The 13567-nt window shown below is 48.3% G+C and overlaps 1 protein-coding gene across 1 annotated transcript; it reads right to left on the reverse strand.

Annotated features, from left to right (window-relative positions):
- Positions 1 to 1904: 1904 nt before the first annotated feature.
- On the reverse strand, positions 1905 to 9085 carry FGF20 (fibroblast growth factor 20). Its single transcript, XM_078678942.1, has 3 exons — positions 8812 to 9085; positions 4677 to 4780; positions 1905 to 2150 (listed from the first exon to the last, which is right to left on the reverse strand). Exons 1-3 carry the CDS (start codon positions 9083 to 9085, stop codon positions 1905 to 1907), a joined length of 624 nt encoding a protein of 207 aa, XP_078535068.1.
- Between the last annotated feature and the right edge of the window lie 4482 nt (positions 9086 to 13567).

Consider the following 13567-nt stretch of genomic DNA (forward strand, 5'->3'; position numbering starts at 1 on the left):
TGTGTAGGGTGATGGTGAAGTGAAGGATGTGCAAGAAAGTGCTTGAAGGAGAGAGTGAAAAGAAGATGCAGAAGATAGGTGTTAAATATGCAGGTGATTTCAGAAAGAAGTGGGGATAAAAGGGTGTGTCTCACAGTGAAGCTACAGAGGCAAGAGGCGTGAAAGTGGAAACAAGATTGATTGCAACTTTTTAAAGACCACTACCCCTTTCACAGAGCTCAGTAATATTTAATTAAGTCTCTTATTTTCAGAATGACATTTTCAATTCTAATTATTAACGATAAAAGCATTGTTACTTTTTTATCTGATGCTGCATATAGGCATTGGCAAATTGCCTAGGTTTGGTTTATTTTAAATGCATGTCTGTTAGTGTGTGATATGTCTGAATATAATAACTGAAAGCTCATAGAGGGCCACCAAAATGCTGGTTTGATGGCATGCTAAAGAAAGCACAGGATTTTAGTGTACATGCTTTACGGCTATGCCCCTAATTGCATAGACCATGCCTCTTGGAAAGGATTCCTATGTGCGTTTCTTTGGCCATGTCCATTTAGAGAGCCCCCACTGAAAGCCCTGTGCACAGGACACAGGTAAGAGCAGCTGGCTGGCGCAGCTGCAACTAGGACTCTCTCTCCAGCCCCACAGTCCATGCTCTGGAGGAGGGCCAGGGCGTCAGCAAAGCCCACCTGCACAGGGGACAAGAGAGTTCCCTGCACCGGTGTCGCTCTGTTATTGGATACCATCCTCCCCAATGTACCACAAGAACTGAATTTGATAACCCATTTCTTGGGGGAGTGTGTACGTCTTAAAGTAAATCTGCGATTCTTGCCCTTTGATGGCGTCTCTGAACCCCTATAGACCAGCGCCTTTTCGCACTGAAATGTGATATTCTCTTTGGCGTGGGTACCTAGAAACTGTAGGTCCAGGATACAGCCAAAGCTACATTCAAAGGATTGCCATTGGAAAGAAACGATAGAGAGAGAAAATAATCGAAAAGACAAACGATTATATAATTCCCTTTTTAATGTGCATTAAGTATTTTACATACATTGTAAGGCATTCTCGTAGCTCAAAACAATTCAGCATTTCTTTCGAAATGATGGGGTCATCGGTAGGGTTCATTGGCCTACAAGTCTAGCCTACGATATGTAAACTCAGGATGGCGCCCTACATTCGACTGTGAAATAAAAATGATAATTTAATCTTACAAATAGGTTACGGTTCTTAGTGAACGTTGGCATAAACAATGACTTCCTGGTACATCTCTGGGAAATGGGTGCAGGAAAGAATACCACTCAGATCCCGGTAAAAAATAAATTCTTCAATAAATAAATATAAAAAATAAATATATGCGGCGGTCTGGAAAAGTGTTGCTTTAATAGTCCTGAAAAAATAGATCTAGCTTTGTTTTGAGATGTAACGCCATCCAGTAGGACAGGAAGTGTGGTGTAGCAAGTCCACATGCAATGTGTTGTAGCAAGTCCAAATACAATGTGTCACTCCAAACAGCAGATCATTTAATGCTCCTCCAGTCCATACTGAGGTTCATTCCTAAATCAGGTAGGTTGTTTGAGTTTGCAGGTTATAATGAATTCATGAATTCAATAAAGGCAGGCACCAGCAGCATGTGTCAACATAACACCAGAATACCATAACCCATCGGTCACAGATCCTTCAAGGTGCAGTTACCAAAAGTAATTTCGCCCCGTCGGCTTTGCAGTCTCTTTGTCCTAACCCCCACCGGTTGGTAGAACGCATCCTTCCAGCCAGCAGGCCTCTTCCAGCTCTCGAGAGGCTGGCTAACGGTCTTCATCGTGCCTGGGCCTGTCATCCTTGTGTCCCGCGGACTTCGTGGCAAGGATGAGTGTCTAAGTCTGGCTTCCTTCCCCCCTCGGACTCCTCTCTCAGCTGTAGCCCAGCAGGTCCTTGTAGAGCTCAGGCACTCGCTCTGGGTCCACAGGCCTGGGCAGGAAGTGGGTGAACTTCTGATGCCTCTTCGACCTGGTCCCATCCCTGGCGGTGCCATCTTTGTTCAGGGCCACAAAATAGCGCCTCCCAGAGTCCCCGTGTTTGTAGAGATTGGAGGAGTAGGTGTTGTACCAGTTCTCTTCAAACTGCTCCTTGAAGATGCACTCTGAAGTCAACTTTTCCTGAAGATGACAAGAAAAAGGCAAAAAAAATTAAAAATCAACCTAAAAGTGTTGATGAAATGCACAATTTCGCTACACTGGAGAATACATGTCACTGTCGTCTAACCTCATGATGTCTCTAACTGACTTTGTTATGTTTATATGTTATATGGTTTGTAAAGCGCTCTAATACCTTAAAAGGTGCATTGGCACTAGTGTTATGAAACATGGTATGGCCGTTACTGATATATGTCCCAGAGGGGCAGGACTCTATAGGTGACTAAGCAGAGTACTAGAGATTTGAAAAGAGTCAGGTTTTAAGGTATTTTCTAAACTATTACAGATTGGGTTGATTTCTCAAATGAAAGGGAAACGCATTCCACCACTTGGAGGTTGAAAGAATGGAATGTCTTCCTCCCCAATTGTATTTTTGTTAAATCTGGAGCCAAGTACTTTTTTTGCTGAGCTAAATGGGAAGGTACGAGTGGGGAATACCATTTGAAGGTCTCTTGAAAGATGCTAGGACCTTCTTGATGAAATCATTGGTGCTTAAACTGTATCCGTGATCTGACTGGAACCAATGGAGCTTTCTTATGGTGGAACACTTACAGGGCATGTGAAACCGGTGCATTTCAAAAACATCTGTAGTTCAATGCCTGTATTAAGTAATGACACAAATTTAGTGTTTCTGTTTTGGAAATACCCTGGCTGAAATAGTGCTGTGTTTCCTCTACTTAGTAAAGACGAGTAAATTGCTAAGCATGAGAAGCATTGCGGCCTCACTAAAGGAACTCGTGACCCCGGACCTCTCGACTCAAGTACCACACAAGTTGAGCGTTACACAATTCTGTCTAGTGTGGCGATTTTCCTGATAATAGAGCACGTGACACGGAACAAACATGGCATATTCATTTCATTTCATTATTCTTTATTTCGGTTGAACAACCTTAAAAGAATGCAATACAATACATTTTAAAACATTACAATACAATATATGTATCTACACAGTACCGGGTTAAGAAAAGAAAAAGAACTAGCAGCAAAATCCTTCTCAGGTAAATTAACACACATATTCGAGGAACACTTAATAAATAGCAATTCATTAAATTTAAATAATACTATAGGACAATAAAAAAGTGTTTGTATGGCTATTTATCTCTTGAGTGTACTGATAGGAAGAAACTGTGTACCCATGCGCCATGACACCTCCAGGCTTTGCTCTGGTACTCTGCCGAGGTGGGCAGCAGGATAGAGCACGAACAGCTTATTTCCGGGCCTATTTAGCACCTTGAAAAGCTGATGCCAAGGGAAAGAAGAAGGAAGAGGCGCTACAGGAGTGAAGGCTAACACACACTGATGACGCAAACGGGGTTCATGTTGATTATTCTGCAAGACATGAAAGTCAGGGGATGCTTACATCTATTTAGGAAATACTGCAAAGGTGAACTGCTGTCTTTAAAATAAGATCGTGCTGCGCCTACGTGTCATACTCGTGCGGGCCAGGCAGGCAGTGTACAATACTTCTGGTACACATCTCTATGGGTGTACATTCTTAGCTCTCCCCTAGTGGCCATGTACCATAAATCATGTGTGAGGCAGGCAGGATGCTTCACGCTTCAGATTGTGTCGATAGTTCAGAGTGGCTCAAGTCGCACAGCGACACCTGCTGTAGAACAGCGGGAAGACTGGCCCTCAAAGCACCGACTAGAACAGCAAATATGCCTCGCTGACGGATGTATATTGAGGTGTGTTCCATGGCATTGTATGTCTGCGTAGACTTCTGTGTTCGATATTAATTTGTCGGTATCCTTCTCTGTAGTTTGTCATGATGCCCTTCCGGGAATCACCAGACTTCTCGCACGTGGATGTTTCTTAGAAGGACAAGGGGCCAAAGGGGGGGTTTTACCACTGTAACACTGAGGCTAAGGCCGAGGGAGGGGGTCGGGGGGCAAACTGCGGGCCATTTGCTTTGAGGTAATTCAAATGATGATTCACTAGAGGGAATAATGAAAGCGAATCAGCAGCCTGATTACTTTATCAAAAGCTTATCCCATCAGCGCCTAGTCAGTGGGAGGCGCGCGGACACGGGGGGCGCGTGAGGTGAATCTGACAGATGTTTGTGTATTCCGAGGCTGTGCGCTGTCAGATACAGACGGTGAATCCGCGCCCCTCTCCACCCACGGCACATTTTAATATCGCTTTGTTCCTCTTAGCTGGAAGGAAATTGGATAAATACATTGATCGTTGTCTCTCTTGGAATCGATTAATCGATTCATCGCTCACTGCTTGCGGCCGAGCCCCAGCTGCGGAAGCTCTGGTGTTGCCTGTCTCACTACGTGCCATGTAAGTGCTGAAATATACATAAACGGATGTCTCTGTGTCGTGACTCAAACACCCCCAAATAAGCGCACCCTTCGATTATTTCTGATCTAGCACGTGCGGCCTGTGTCAGGTGGGCCTGTGGTGTGCACTGCACGCCTCATCCCCGGACTCGTTTGAGTTCGGCACTGAGCCCGGGTGGTGTGCGAGTGAGTGTACTACACTTACCGATCCGTACAGCTCCCCCTTGTCGTTCATTCCCAGATACAGGCCGCTGTCCACCCCTCTGATGCTGACCAGCCCCACGGCCACGCTGATGAACTCCAGGATGCCTGAAAGAAAAGAGGGACCGGTTAATGCGATGGCGTGGCAACGGGGACAGGTGAAAGCAGCCCACAAATTGATAGTTGCAGAAAACAGTCCCTGGGGGTAGTCCAGCGAACATGAGACTGGGGCGCACAGAAGCACCCCCACATACGAAGCAACCCATCAGGCGTCCGAGAGCAATTCCCGAACATGAGACTAAAGCACACAAACATACATAGAATTAAAAATCATCATACATCCCAGAGCAGCACACCACGCATTAGACTGGGGCATACTTTCACCCAAAAGTAACAATTCAAAATGCATCCCTAGAGCACATCACCAAACATGAGATTAGCAGGTGAGCGCGCCCCCTCCCCCACTACCTGCCAATATTGAAAAATAAATTCCCAGAGCATACCCAATGCATGAAACTGAGACACATCCAAAGAGAGATAGAGGGGGGTAGAGAGAAAGACGAAACTGACCATCAGAAATACAGTCACAGAGCGCACTGCGCACGAGAATGGAGCAAACCACACACATACAAAAATTAACGATTAATAATGCACCCTAATATCAAGATTTTTGGGCCGAGCAAAACATATATTGGGGCCCGCTGTTAGTAGCAAGTTTGAACTTTATTATCAATTTTCTGCTAATTTAAGCTCATAATATGCCATACAATGTTGAATGATAGTTAACGTTTCTGGCCTGGGGTCACACAAAAACAGCCCGAATATGTTTTTCCGAGGTCCCCAAAATCCGTGCCGTGTGAAAGGTGCACTGATAGAGTGAGTGGTAGAGCCGGGTAAGAGAAAAGGGGAGATGTTAAGATAGATAGGAATGAGATAGAGACAGAAATGTCATCTTTCCAGGGGGGCCATGGAAGGTGGGGGACCGGGCAATCGCCTACTCGGCCCATGCCTTAAAACATCTCTGCCAAGAGCACTCAGAGGATGGGGTACACATAGAGAACGAATCTACAATGCAGAACACGCCTCCAAAGCACACAGCGCGCCGACAATGGGGCACACACAGAACTCACAACTCAACACACATCAGTAGCTAATCTTGCACGAGACTGGGGCGCGTGCAAAGTCTCCTGGACACTAAACTGGCTTTTATATGCATCCAAGAATTAGCTCCCCGGAGGTACAGAAACACTTCATGTCCCTGCGGTTTTAAAATGATGCGACCCTCGAGGAAAAACCTACTTACTTTCGAATGGGTACAATAGCTTCATAAAACCTTTTATTCCACCGCATGTATAACAATTACATATTTAACGGCTGTTGGGTTTAGACTAAGGTTTTATTCTTGTGTCGTTTGGTGTCTTCCTTTCTTAATCTTCGAAACTCGAACGTGTGCTAAAAAGTCACAGCGCGAAGGCAGCAGCCAGCCCACTTCGGTGAAATAGTGTCATTATCCCTATGTCCATGTGTTTCCCCTATATGTGGCTATTGTTGGTTGATGCTGTCAGTTTCAGTGTTTGCACCAGCTCCGGGCTAAAGACCCTTGCGATCCATTAACGGAAGCATTGAGGGGGTTTCCTCGCCCATCACGCCAGGCACTGGTTACACACACGGGGGCCCCTGCACAGTGACATGTTTGCACTGCAGTGGTGGTTTGAAATCACGTGCCTGCGACCAGGCTCTGTCCCCGTGTGAGAAGGGGGGGGGGAGGGTAGGCGTTGTAGTCCAGCAGAAGCTTGTGTGTCTCGGACAACCCCGAGGCCATATTACATGCTTTGAACTGGTAGCTGGGTCAGGTGGCAGTTTTGCACCAGCGTTTGCACTGACTGGCGAGGGCAAAGGACATGTGACTTGACCTATTAGCAATATGGCATTTCCATGGAAAGCAATGACGTTTTGCATTAGTCGGTCAGTTTCTGTGCAAATTGCCTGCCACCGGTGAACTGACTGAAGTCATGCATGCACTGCCAAGTGTCAGTTTAGAGCACCTCCAAAGACGTTTCTGACCTCCCAAGACAATGCTCGAGATTGTACCTCTCGTTTAATATGTGTAAAAACATTTTTTAAATGGCCTGACGTTCGGCTTGACTGTGCTCACTTGCAGTGCGGACTCTGCGTGGGTTCTCTCCACACAGGTCTTCTTGGCGCGCTGTAACGGACCCGGGTGCAATGGAGCACAGCGCCTCAGCCTGTTGAAACGGATACATACTAATAGTGTCTGGGAAGTGAGCGGCCTGCCAGGCAGGCCTGCCCTGAGAGCGCATGGAGGTATTTTGTCTTTATGCTGCGCTCCTTTTCAAAGCCGCCCCTTTCTGTAAAACCATAATAAGGCGGTGAGTCAGCCGAGAGGCCGAGACCACATCAGAGGCGGCAGCCGCGGAGCATAGGGGCAGGACAAAGGCGGCGAGGGGAGACACTGCGCCCTGTTTGAAGTCTGCCGGGCAGCACCTGATGTAGGGCTGAGGGGGTGTTTACATACTGGGGGAGCCCCGCGACCTCACTTATCAAAGCCAGAACTGCTACAAGCTCTGGCGCTAAAGCCGATATCAAACATCCCAACTTCAAGGGGCAGCGCGCATCGGAGAGCGCTCCCTCACGTGTTGTGTCTATGCAGGTGGAGGTGAGGGCGCGGAGAGAGCAGAGTGTAGGTAAACCGGCGGCGAGGGAAAGAAAGATGCGCGATGATGAGCTAAAATGACATAACTCTGAACATACGCACCCTGGCCCCTCTGCGTGGGCTCTTGATATCCCTCGAGCCTACAGCAGGCACTTTAACTCACAATCAATCGGTATGCCTTACAGCCCGGCGCTGCTTTCTGGAGAGGGCCAAGGTGTCAGCACACTTACCACAGGAGTGCACAGTAGCCTGGAGCAAGTTACTCAATGCACACAACTGGACACAGGCACGCGCAGCTGGGCTAAGGATATGCATGGATATCTCTGTCCTGTTAATAGACAACGTATGAACGCACGAGGATTTGTGCAATGCCTGCACGCGCCACAGTGATGGGTAGTGGGGGGTAAAGAGGCTATGGTAGACTGCCACGAGGAACGCACAGCAGAGGAAAGAGGCGACTGCTCAAAGTGTTCACTTTGCTCTACTGCTGTGCTGTGGCGAGCACCATCGCCTGAATAAAGATGTGTGGTCATTTGACAGACAGACAGACAGGCAGGCAGACACACAGACACACAGACAGACAGACAGACAGACAGACAGACAGACAGATAGACAGACAGACAGACAGACAGATAGATAGATAGATAGATAGATAGATAGATAGATAGATAGCTAGATAGATAGATAGATAGATAGATAGATAGATAGATAGATAGATAGATAGATAGATAGATCGATAGATGGATAGAGAGATAGGTAGATAGGTAGATAGATAGATCCATCGATAGATAGATTCTGCTTAAAATGTAGCGTTGCCGCTGCCTTGAATTACTGTTGCTCGACATCTATACGTGCTACGCGAAATTACTCAAAAATACAATACATAATGAGCACAACATTAAATACAAAATAACCTCTTAAAACAGTAGCCAGATGCAAAACACCGCCCTGTGGGGCTGCCCTGCCTGTGTGTACCTTTCACTTGCACAGTTTTCCCATCTATTTGTGACTGTGCCTGGGTGTGAATGTGATGCTCGTGGAAGTTTATGCGTCGAAGTAGTGTTGGTATCTCTGTGGGCCTTCATGTGATCTTTGAGCACACGCAGTTGCGTAATTGTGCCCATAAGTAGGCGTATACATGTATCTATGGGAGTGTGCACCTTTTTGGCGCCGTTGTGTGTTAGGGCAAGTGTGAACGTTTAAGGTCTGTGTGATCCCGTTAGTGCAGATGTCTGTAAGAGTCTGTATGGTGTCAGTAAAGGCATGTGTCACGGCGTGGATCTGTGAGTGCAGGGGTCTGTGCGAGTGTGTGCCCGTTTCTGTGTAATAATAGTTGGGTCAGTGTGACCCTGCGAGTGCTGGGGTCTGCATGAGGCCCAGTTTGAATGCGGGCGCCTGCCCGAGGGTCCTGATTGCGCGTGTCTGTGCCCTGGATACCGAGCCCGGCGCAGGGATGGTCACTCACCGAAGCGGCTGTGGTCGCGCCGGGTCCCTTGCACGGTGCCGTCCGGAAGGAGCTGCAGGTGGAAGCCGGTCCTGCAGTAGAGCTGCCGCCGGCGCAGGATGCCCTGCATAAAGTGGGGGGCCGTTTCCCCGCGGGGTCCACCACTCGCGTGCTGGTCGGTCATCATCAGCAAAGGATTCTCTGCCACAGGGGGCAATAAGAAATGGGAGCCCACCGGATGTCCCAGTCCCTCCAGGCCGCCGAAGAAACTCCCGGCCTCGGCCAGTGGGGCCATGGGGCGAGGCACCAAGTCACAGGATGCGAGTCCAGAAAGGACCCGGCGTGAGTGCAGGGACCCCGGGCTGTGCGGGGCAGATGCTCCACCGTGTGAGGATCAAAGCTCCGATCTCCGCTCAGTGAGCTCTCTGCGCTGTGAGCGTCCTCTGACCTGGTCCTCGCTCTTTAAGTGTTAGATGCTCGGGTCTCGGTGATAGGCAGGTGCCAGCAGGATTGCTGCGAGACCCCCTCCCGATGTTGCTATGCCTGGCCGCAGGCTCGAGCTCCTTAAATACACACTCGACGCCTGACAGGTGGGTGCTGAGCAGGCCTTAGTGGACGCCGCGGCAGGTCACCTGGAATCCTCAGATCTCATCCCTCATACATGCCCTCGTGTCTGGAGAGGGCAGGGCCGATCCTTGCCCCAGCCTTGGTTCTAGGCAAGTCCTGCTGCAGTGCGCGCGGGCTCAGGGCTCCTGGGAGGCTGCTGCAGTGTGCAGGTCTCACCGGGCCAGGACGGTGTGAGGAGGAGGCGCTCCCAGTCTGCAGTGGACAGGTGCGAGCAGGGGACGCATGAGGAGCAGCAGAGGGGCGGCTCTCCCGGCTAAACCTGCCCCCCTCCCACAACCACCCACGCTCTCAACCTGTCGGTCTGGGGAGGGGGGCTTGGGAGATTCCCCCACTGATGCTTGCTCATTTCCCAGCACTTCTCTTCCTACGGACATAGGGCTTTTACCATTTAGCAGTTCGTTTGAAGGAGTAAAATAATGGAAGGTGTTGTATCTTGCATCTTCATCTGTTTTTCAGCATTTTTTCTACTCCTACTGTTTGAACCAGTCCGCAGTAAATAAGCACTTTCCTGCATATGGATAACATTCAGAAGCTGATTTTGTGCGCGTCACAACTAATAACTGCAATAAGGGGGAGCCCGATGAACGCCCATAGGCAAGTTCACTGGCACAGTGAGGCGTTATAAGTAGCAGCTTGTTTGATCACATCCATGCACCCACACTGCAGTGGCAGCCTAAGAGGAAGTAAGTGCCCATTCTTGCAGTATTTGCCAAAACTGCACCTTTATAGATGTATCGCTTTCTCTTCACCTTACTCGTCCAATTCCTTACAATTGTGAGTAATGTGACAGCATTCCTGACACTTGCTCATCCTTTCCAAGGCATAACAAGTTTAAAACAGGGGGGACTAGGAGCACTGAGGGCCAGCATACAGGATCCTCACTATATCAAGTAGTATCAAAAAGAGCAAGCAGTTCCTATAGTGCAGCAGTGAGATGGACGTGTTAAGGTAGGGTTGTTTCAGAGGTGAATTATGCTCCAATAGGAGCAGGTTCCCTCACACACCCTTGTGGGCATGATGCTTCATCTTTGGGCAAGCTCCTGATTGGGCTGACGCTGCAATTCCCGACGAGCACCCTTGAGGGGGCTCTTTGATGGAGATCTTCTTTCTCTAATGCTGTTTGATGAAGTGCGGGTTTGTGGGTTGAATGTGGAGATTGTAAGTAAAGTGATTTAGGATTAAGTGTTCCGCAAGAAACCTATTTAATGCAATGAGTTCACTTGCCTGGTTAAAAGGGTGAGTGCTAATAGAGGATATAATCCTGAAGAAACCTTCGGCAGACCCTGCTACTGCAGCTAACTACCGCCCCATCTCTCTGCTCCCGGCACTGGCGAAAGTCTGCGAAAAAGTTGTCTTTCGGCAGCTGAACGCTTTTGTTGAGGAGTCTGGTGCGCTACATCCAGCCCAGTCGGGCTTTAGGTCATCTTTCAGCACTGAGACAGCTCTGGTGGAGGTGGTGGAAGCCATCAGGGAGTGCACGGACAAGGGTGGCAGAGCGGCGCTAATTTTATTGGACCTCTCTGCCGCCTTTGATACGGTCCCTCACCAACTCCTCCTGGCTCGCCTCACCGAGATTGGTATCACTGGGGCTGCGTGGTCCTGGCTGGAATCCTTTCTTGACTCCCGCTATCAGCAAGTCTGGATGCCCCCGTACTCTTCTTCGGCCAGGCGTGTTCAGACCGGGGTCCCACAGGGCTCTACATTGAGCCCACTTCTTTTTAACATCTATATGACCCCGTTGATCTACCTGGCCGAGGAGCTGGGTGCAAAAATTATGGCCTACGCTGATGACACCCAGCTTCTGTTTACATGGGGCAACTCGTCATTAGAAACTGATGCAGCACAAAAATGTTTGGCAGCCGTTTTCACCTGGCTAGCTCATGCCAAACTCAAATGTAATGAGGGAAAATCAGAGATTTTACTGTATGGTCAATTCCCAAGCCAATTTACTGAACTACTTTGGCCCCCTGATTCTCCCCGTCCCCTCTCTGAAGGTGGCCCAGCCAAGAACCTGGGCATATGGTTTAATGAAGACCTGAGGTTCGCAGAGCAGATCAAGCGTTTGACGGGCGCCTGCTTCGGGACCCTCAGATCTCTGAGTAGATTCTTTCCTCTCCTACCCCAGTCAGCTAAGGAAACGGTCGCTAGGGCCCTTATATTGTCCCGCCTGGATTATGCTAACGCCTTGTATCTGGGTTCCCCTTCCTATCTGGTTAATAAACTCCAGCTTATCCAGAATGCTGCCGCAAGACTCCTGCTGGGTATCTCTAGACGAAACAGCATAAGACATCAACTAGCTACCCTTCATTGGCTGCCGGTGGCCCAAAGAGTCCAATTTAAAGCTTTGGTACTCACACATCGAGCCCTCCACGATACAGGCCCTGTCTATCTCAGGAAAAGAGTGACCTTCCATGTCCCAAGTCGCAACCTAAGGTCGGCTTCCCAACGCAGGATGGTAGTTCCCCGCTTCCGGCGAACCAGACTGGGCGGTCTATCTTTTTCGGTCAAAGCCGCCACCCTCTGGAACTCCCTCCCACTCACTCTCAGGAACACCAGAGACCTCGGTTGTTTTAAGAAGCTCCTTAAGACCCATCTTTTTAACATTGCCTATTAAAATTGCTTCGCTTTGCTGTTCAGCCCTGACTTCTCTGTGGTTATGCTTCGCGCCAGGATACTCTTGAGTAGTTGTGCGCGCAACAAATATCCTTATAACATAACATAACATAACATAATAATCCTTGGTAGCTTAGTGAATATAGTGGGTCGACATGTTTCTCGCCTATTTATGTTAGGAGAATTGATCATGTGGTGATTCTCCAGGACCTAAGATAACCTTGATCTACACAGTAAAGGAATCTTAACAAGTAGATTCTGAAATAGTGATTTCCCCTCACTCAGCACAATTATAGTCAATCAAGTACCTCTAAATTGGAGAAACTTCCCAATTTGGGTCATGGTATAGCCCCCACAAGACTAGGCAGAAAAAAACGCTGATAGGCGTATCAGATGGGACCTGCCGTCCATGTGGAGACTTACCCCAGATCTGTTTTCTTGCTTATCCCATCATTACTTACCTCCCCCTCCCATCGTAGCTTCAACCGTTGCCGCTCCTTACCGTTCTCGCTTGCCAATCCCCCTGGCCCATATCAATGGCTTCCCTCTTCCCCACCGCCGTCCCACAACAAAGAAGTGCTATTGCGGCATCAGAGCCTTTTTATTTTATTTTCAACATGGCTGAACGTAAAGAAAATAAAAGCGCTATAACACTTTCAACACTAGACATGTCATATCATTTTTTATTTACTTTCTGCCATGTTGCACCACATCTGCACAAAATGGCTAAAAGTAAAACAAAGTAAAAGCACTATGGCACGGTTCGCTCTGGCCGCGTTATAGCAATTGTTTTCTTTACTTACTGCCATATTGTGTTGCTGTGCTACATGGGTAAATAAGCATTGACAAGGCAATAAATCTCATATAGGCTAGACCTATTGGCTTTGCTAGTCATTGTTTATTACTGTGGTTGGCCAAAGACTTACAGATGAATGCACTGGCCCTCTCCCTTGACGCAGAGAAATCATTTGACCGCATTGAATGGGACTATCTCTTAGCTGCAATGGACCGATTCTGGCCTGGGGGACCAATTCATAGCTAAAGTACGACTGTTACATGATTGCCCTACGGCCCAGGTTTATTCCGGGGGCTTCCAGTCTGACCCATTCCTGATCCAAAGGGGTACCCTTTTCACCACTTCTTTTCCTCCTAGCCATGGAATCCCTAATCTCTACTATCTGCAGCTCTGCTAACATAGTAGGTACTCCACTCCCAACCAGGCACTCCAAGATATATTCATATGCAGACAATGTCCTTCTTACTTTGACCAATTTACAAAGATCCCTCCCTGCCCTGATAGTCATCTTCGAAGATTTCTCAACACTCTCTGGCTATGAAATAAATTATGCAAAAGCAAAGCCCTTCCAATTTCTTACGGCACCACCAAAGCGATCTTACCAAAGGCTTCCATTTCCTCTGGCAACCCTCCCGTCTTAAGTATCTGGGGATCCTGGTGAACAGGGGCATGGAGGGTATGGTACCGGACAACTTGAACTCCCTACTAGCCCAGATGAAGCGTGTCTTCGAAAAAATGGGC

This window comes from Lissotriton helveticus, chromosome 2_2, assembly GCF_964261635.1.
Source record: "Lissotriton helveticus chromosome 2_2, aLisHel1.1, whole genome shotgun sequence".
NCBI lineage: Eukaryota > Metazoa > Chordata > Amphibia > Caudata > Salamandridae > Lissotriton > Lissotriton helveticus.

Excerpts from the sequence above, each read along its gene's own strand:
- FGF20 (XM_078678942.1), bottom strand. The coding sequence starts at position 9,085 with ATGGCCCCACTGGCCGAGGCCGGGAGTTTCTTCGGCGGCCTGGAGGGA. Across the intron at positions 4,781-8,811 it reads GCGCGACCACAGCCGCTTCG|GCATCCTGGAGTTCATCAGC; the intron begins GTGAGTGACCAT and ends CTTTTCTTTCAG. Across the intron at positions 2,151-4,676 it reads AGGGGGAGCTGTACGGATCG|GAAAAGTTGACTTCAGAGTG; the intron begins GTAAGTGTAGTA and ends TGTCATCTTCAG.